Genomic DNA, 7500 nt, shown 5'->3' with positions numbered 1-7500 from the left:
CCTGACAAAACAGAGATACGAGATGGACAATAAATAGATTCATAAATAAATAGCGTCTGGAATCAATATCGCATCAATCTTTTAATCCATGCCTTTTTTCAGTGGATGTATGAATATTTCCTCTTCTTTGCAGGGCTATAACTTTTTAAATTCTATTGCTAGATTGCCATTATTAGGGCCCATTCAATGTCCTATATGTATTGTTCAGGGTGTAGCAACGTTAAACTTTTTCATTCACATATTCATACAAAAATATGGTCTAAAGTATAAGTATGTTTTCATCTCTTTCTGCAGCTTTCTCCAGAACGTGATTTATAGTCCCAAATGCATTATATTGATGATGAAATACAGTTTGATAGCGATCTGTGCGAGATCAAAAATTTCAATTGGACGTACTTCTAGAATTTACTACACGTCATCTGATGTTGACCGGATGGGCGAAGGGGCGTTTATAATTCTGTGGGCAACGTTATACCATTCATCTAATGTGGGTCATATGTTCATCATAGCAGTTAGTAAAGAACACGTTAGAATATAACGCTAAAACTCACCCCAGTCTCCTCGGGCCGTTGGGCGATCAGCGTGGAGTAAACAGTTTTCCATTATGGGATGTCGAAATACCCGATCTATTTCCAGGTTGTATAATAGTATATACGTCCAAATCATGTTGTTTTTTCGAGTTATTTCCACCGATCGATGTTCACTGTGTGAAGACTGAGTCTCTCTAACATTAGCGAGTGCCCGGACCATGGAGTGAGTCCTGCCGGGTTAAAGGTTGACATCCGGTTTTTCGATCTGCCGATCGGCCACCAGATAGCGCTCTTGAACCGCTAGAGGATTGAGAGGAGATCAGAACTGTGTGTCAAGGCTGCAGAGGGGAAATATGATTCCGATCACAGATTTTTGAAATATTGATATCAAAGACGAGTTCCGGCGTCCGCGGCAACTTGAGCATGGCGGGGAATGACGAGTTCCGGCGTTTTCGGCAGTTAAAGTGTTAATATAAGAAAGAAAAATTTAAAATATGCTGCAAGATATAATTTTTTTTCTTTTTCTTTACGAGAAAAAAGAAAAGAGAAAATAAATGTTTGATGTTTTACTCAAAACTGTACTCCTGAATTATTTTATCCTTCAGGGCCTTTTTAAATCTCCCCTGAGAGGTACACAACTTCAACCCGTCACTAAGACTATTCCACAATTTAACTCCCAAAATTGAAACAAATCTAGCTTTTACATTAGTTCTTACCTTTTTACATGTTTTAAGAATACACAACCCTCTTAAATTATACTTTCCTTCTCTTGGTTGAAAGAGACATTGAATACAAACTGGTAGGTTCTTACTCTTAGCACGAAAAATGATCTCCAAGGTTTTTATGTAAACCATATCTACACATTTTAATGTGCAGGACTTTATGAATAATGGATTTGTCGATTCAAGATAACTTTATTTATTATTCTAATAGCTCTTTTCTGTAGTTTAACAATAGGATCTATATTTGTTTTATAAACATTCCCCCAGACCTCAACACAATATGACATGTATGGCACCACAAGTGAAAAATACAATATATGCAAACATTTCTGGTTTAACAGCTCCCTTGATTTGTACAGAATGCCAACAGATTTGGCTACCTTTACCTTATCTTGGCCAGGCTTCCATTGAAAAAGAGATCATTGTGTCTCAATGGGACTGACCTGGTTAAATAAAGGCAAAATATATATATACATTTTTTAACACTGCTTGTACCTTGCATGGATGAGGGTCCACTCCATAGGTCTCCAGCATCTGAGCCTTCTGCAGGAAGTTGAGTTCCGACGTCTCTGCAGTCTGTCCTCTGGGAGAAAAAGCCCAGTCAGTCCACGATCAAGGCTAGTTACACCCACTGCACATGTTTGTCACCTGAAACTGAAAGCACTATATTTGTTTGTTTGAAACTGGTCGATCTTACCTCTTCCCAACAAGATCAATGAAACCACAGATATATAAATGATGGTTACATTTGTTTGGCCCTTTAGACGGAAATATTGACCTACAGTATCTACAGTATAAGCTACATTTTTATTTAAATTAAATTAAATTTGTCTAACTGAATGCTCACATTATTATCTTTCTGCTAATGAATGCAATCGTGCAGGGGGTACAAAGTACAAAGTATAGTGGATGCCACAGATATCTTGATCATTCTCCAGGAACTCATTTAGCTTAAAAAATATATATACTGTATATAAAAAAACAAACATTCAAAATGACTAATCAACTATGACTGTGTGTTTACACGAACAAGCTAATCAATTCCAGATACACGCTCATATCTTGAGATGAATAGGGTGTTATGCATGTTCATATCTCGACTACAAACAACCCCAAATGGCAAGTGTTACAATGGAAACGGAACTCACACAGACTGCAAAACTCAATAGTAAACAATAAACAAGTAAACAATTTATTTCATAATCTTTTTCTGTTACTGACAAATGTTGGTAGTTATTTTCTTCTGATTCACCACTGCCATTGAACACGTGTCCACCATGTAATTGAAGAAAGTCACCAGATTTGCCTAAAATACCATGCTAACATCGTAGTAGGAGTTTTCTGAAAGGTTTTTCCATTGTGATATAATACAGTATCTGAGGAAGAATTCCTACTCTTTTTAGACACAGTATATTAAGGCACAATAGAGCAATACAATCCGATACAACAGAAATGTTTCAGTAACAGTAAAGATTATGAAAAAATAACGGCACCTTGATTTTTGTACCAAGGCAAGAATAACTTGGAACCCACATGTCAAAAAGACGAGTAGATCCTTTTAGAAACCACTGATCTCTGGACAAGCTTGTTTGTTTTGTTGATCATTGAGAGACTGTATAAATAGATTCTCACAGCCACAGCACTCAGAACAGACCAGCTGGCAAAATGAAATAACAAAAGAAAGAAAGATTAAAGCCAACTGAAAGAGCTGGCTCACGATCCAAAATGATGACTCATGGAATTCACTGGGGGGTAAGAGAGATACACAGTATATCTTCCCAACAAGTTGGTTAAGATGGACACTAGAGGGCAGCATAAGATCTAGAGGAATCTCCAACAAGCACCTGTAAGATACAACCAGAGAGAGAGAGAGAGAGAGAGAGAGAGAGAGAGAGAGAGAGAGAGAGAGAGAGAGAGAGAGAGAGAGAGAGAGAGAGAGAGAGAGAGAGAGAGAGAGAGAGAGAGAGAGAGAGAGAGAGAGAGAGAGAGAGAGAGAGAGAGAGAGAGAGAGAGAGAGAGAGACTCTGCTGACACAGGGTTGGCCTGCCCTAGGTTAATGAACTCATGACACAGCAGTTTTAAAAGAATACTTACATTTCCCCCCTCTCTCTCTTTCACACACGCACGCACGCACACACACACACACACACACACACACACACACACACACACGCACACGCACACGCCACGGCCCAGGAAGAAATAGACATAGAATCTAGAAATGGAGTGAATAATGGCTCTAAAAGTACAGATCTATGGCGTTCTATATCTAACGTTAATCATTACAGATCTATGGCGTTCCATATCTAATCATTACAGATCTATGGCGTTCCATATCTAATCATTACAGATCTATGGCGTTCCATATCTAATCATTACAGATCTATGGTGTTATATATCTAATCATTACATATCTATGGCGTTCCATATCTAATCATTACAGATCTATGGCGTTCCATATCTAATCATTACATATCTATGGTGTTCTATATCTAATCATTACAGATCTTACGGTGGCATTGCCCTTTGCTACATGTTGGCTGGACAGGTCCCCCCTGGAGGTGTCAGGGCGCACTCCACTCGTGGGGGGGCCTCGGTGGAGGATATCTGTGCTGCGGCCTCTTGGTCCTCCCCGGGTCCCTTAGGTCGCTTTCACATATAGTTTTGGTGGACTCGGTGCGGTTCTGGGGGTGAAGTTGCAACATTGTTGCATTCTTCATTTGGTTCGCCTGCTTTCACACAGATATCTGTGAGGCGGACCGAGACCTTCTGAACAATGTCACGCGGTCGAAAAGGGCGCTTGTCTATTGGACAGTGAAATGTGTGTGTGGCTGCGATCCCGTGTGTGCGCGCACGCGCGCGCGTGTGTCTGTGTGTGTACTGCGGAGCCCTCCAGATCAGCGGAGCCGAGTTTTGACATGGCATTGATCCATTGTTCTATTGAAGCACATTACCACCATCCTCTCACTAAACAACTTGTAGACCACAATGTTTTTATGAGTGCCCACAAGTAGCTGTTTTAATAATATAATAAGCTGCGCGCCTCGGTAATAATAATAAGCCGCGTTTTTTTCTTCCTTCTTCCCAAGATGCACAGACATATATAGATAGATAGATAGATAGATAGATAGATAGATAGATAGATAGATAGATAGATAGATAGATAGAGAGATTAGATGCAGTGTGCTTGTTTTGCAGTGAGTGCTGCGAGCAGTGGTAATAATAATCACTTCCTATATTTGGTTCGCGTTTGGTTCGATGAAGCCCAACCGAGACCTACGTTTTCAGGCGGACTAGAGTTCGCCTGCTTGGTCTGCGGACCGAGTTCGACGTGCATTCACACAGACCCGAAAAACCGGACTATCGAATTCTGGTCCGAAAGTCCGGACCAAACAGCCCTGTGTGAAAGCGACCTTAGTTAAGTTTTACCTCATGGACATGACTGGGGGTTCTGTCTCCCAGGCGGTTCTGAGGCCTGGGACCTCCCCTGCGTCCCGCCTGTCGGTGGGTTAGCAGGGGTGTGTGGGTGTGTGCCACGGGGCGATGTGTCACACGTGGTCCCGCCTGTACTGTGCGCTTTTAGGGGTTTCTGGTTCCCTTTTTTCCGCACTTTGGTGGAGTTGACTGCCTCCCCCCCTTCGCTAGGACGGGCGGGTGGACGGACTCCCCTCCCCCCTGGTAGTAGGGCTTGCGGGCCCTCAGGGGGTACACTTGTCGGGCCACGAGTCTGCTCTGCCCCATATCTCATTATGGCGAAGAGCGAGACGCGATTGGCCAGTATGATAATATAACGAAAGGTTATCCTATAACCTAATTATATGAATACTGGCTGAGCGTCTCGCTCTTAGCGCCCTGAGGTCCCTTGGTTGGGTTTTCAGTGTTGGAAACTTTTTCTGAGGAAGGTAGAGTGACCATGTCCGGCGTCATATAGTAGGACGCGGGGGCGTGAGTGCAATTGTTTGTTCGTGAGCACAGTAGGTGCTAGGAGATAAGAGATATCTCATTATGGCGAAGAGCGAGACGCTCAGCCAGTATTCATATAACTAGGTTATAGGATAACCTTTCGTTTTCTGGACTGGTTATGTGTTCACACTCTGGGAAAAACTAATATTTGAAATCATGGCCGGATTCTGCCCCTAGAGGCCCCCCGGGCAATACAGTGCTATGTCCAATTAACATCACCCATGCATCGGCACCTATTCCAATACTAATTAGTGAGATGATGCAATTAATCTACACACAAACCTGGGGCCCCTAGGCATGTGAATGAATGAATGAATGAATGAATGAATGAATGAATGAAGTTTATTTCAAGCCATTTAGCATGTACAAAAAAACAACAACACACAAATCAAATTACAATTTGCATGGTAATCCAATGGCCAGTTGGTAATCCAGACATGCATACCGTGGTTAGTATTTTCTCTGAATATATCATTGTGAGTCTTTTGGTTTATCCCTCTCATCCCAGCATTACCTGGTCACACTGTTGCTTTTCATACATCACTTGGCAGTCCACCAGGAGGGATTTCACAGGGAATCCACTGAATCGATCACAACATGGATATTGGGATGCAGCGATACCGATTCTGGCAACCCAGGCTAAAACACGGGTAGTATTATTGGGAGTAACCCAGCCTAAAACACGGGTAGTATTATTGGGAGAAACCCAGCCTAAAACACGGGTAGTATTATTGGGAGTAACCCAGGCTAAAACACATGTAGTATTATTGGGAGAAACCCAGGCTAAAACACATGTAGTATTATTGGGAGAAACCCAGGCTAAAACACATGTAGTATTATTGGGAGAAACCCAGGCTAAAACACATGTAGTATTATTGGGAGAAACCCAGGCTAAAACACAGTCTTTGGTTTTCTACAACATGTGATCTTCTAGACAAATCTTCGTTTTCTGTAACATGTGATCTAGGGAAGAAATTAGATGAGATGAGCTTAAATTAGATGAGATTAAATGATGAGATGAAATGAGATGATATGATATGAAATTAAATGAGATTGGATGAAATGAGACGAGATGAGATTAGATTAGATTAGATTAGATGAAATGAGATTAGATGAGATGCGATGGGATGAGATGATATGAAATAAGAATTTCTTATTCAAATTAAGCCATTACATATCTTACTGGGTAATCGTCAAATAATCATCAGAATATGCAATGTGGTGACACCCTGACCTACCGTACTCCTGCCATACTGCCCAGTCACCATCAGCACATATCACACTGAACGCCCAACCATCCAGTAATGTAAAGGTTTGGAATTATGAAAGGAAAAATGTCCAGGACCCCTGGCTGATGAAGACACATGTGAGGAGGAGAGTTGACAGTTAACTCAGGGTTGACAGGTGTGCCTGTCTGGGTTTGGGCTGGGAGAGTCTGTGATGAGAGCATGGGAGCTGGCCGGCAGGTGTCCCCTTACATCAGGTCAGTCTTGTGGATGTCTGCGATTCGACGTTCGAGCCTCTCCGAGTGCTTGGGAAGAAGTGGAACTTGGAGCTGTAGCCCTCCGGGTGCTTCCGGGGTCGTAGTTGCCGATTTCAGCTAGAAAAAAACAAAAACCACACGCACGCATGCACGTACACACACACGCGCACGCACGCACGCACGCACGCACGCACGCACACACACACACACACACACACACACACACACACACACACACACACACACACACACACACACACACACACACACACACACACACACACACACACACACACACACACACACACACACACACACACACACACACACACACACACACGTGAAAGGATGAAAGTGACAACAAATAATGTACAGACATTCTTACAACAAGTGCAACAGTAAAATTTGCTCAAATATTCTGGTATCATGAGCATAGAAAGTGAGGACAATAAATTGCACCCGGCAAGATAAGTAAGCTACAAATAAAAGTAGCTTATAATGAATAGTATGATTGACAAAGAAGAACCAAGCAATGTTATATTGTATTCTCTCTTAACGTACAGCGTGGGCCGTCGCAGCACATTTTCCCTCGTTTGGCGGTGTCCCGCTGTTTTAGTGTCTCTGAACTAATACTTTGGTTGAAAGCTGGTCAGACTACTGCTTGACCTTACTCCTAGAACCCACCTCACCCCTGCCCACTTTGACAACCTAGGATGGCTTAGAGTAGACGACAGAGTACAGCAACTTGCAATGGGCCTGGTCTACAAGATACACTACACGACCAAGGTACCCATGTACATGT

At 42.3% G+C, this 7500-nt stretch overlaps 1 protein-coding gene across 1 annotated transcript in view; it reads right to left on the bottom strand.

Moving 5' to 3' along the window:
- frmd5b (FERM domain containing 5b) overlaps positions 1-7500 on the bottom strand; it is a gene marked incomplete at both ends in the record, with an annotated part of 336639 nt that overhangs the window by 32120 nt on the left and 297019 nt on the right. Inside the window, 5 exon segments of the mRNA XM_084308217.1 lie at position 1; positions 1748-1835; positions 6694-6748; positions 6751-6789; positions 6792-6815. The exon segment at position 1 is cut by the window's left edge and continues 88 nt beyond it. Coding sequence (XP_084164343.1) covers position 1; positions 1748-1835; positions 6694-6748; positions 6751-6789; positions 6792-6815 — 207 coding nt within the window.

This window comes from Notolepis coatsorum, assembly GCF_963971535.1.
Source record: "Notolepis coatsorum genome assembly, chromosome: 2".
NCBI lineage: Eukaryota > Metazoa > Chordata > Actinopteri > Aulopiformes > Paralepididae > Notolepis > Notolepis coatsorum.
The sequence above is the reverse complement of the archived record's forward strand: the minus strand, read 5'-3'. Positions and strand labels throughout refer to the sequence as shown.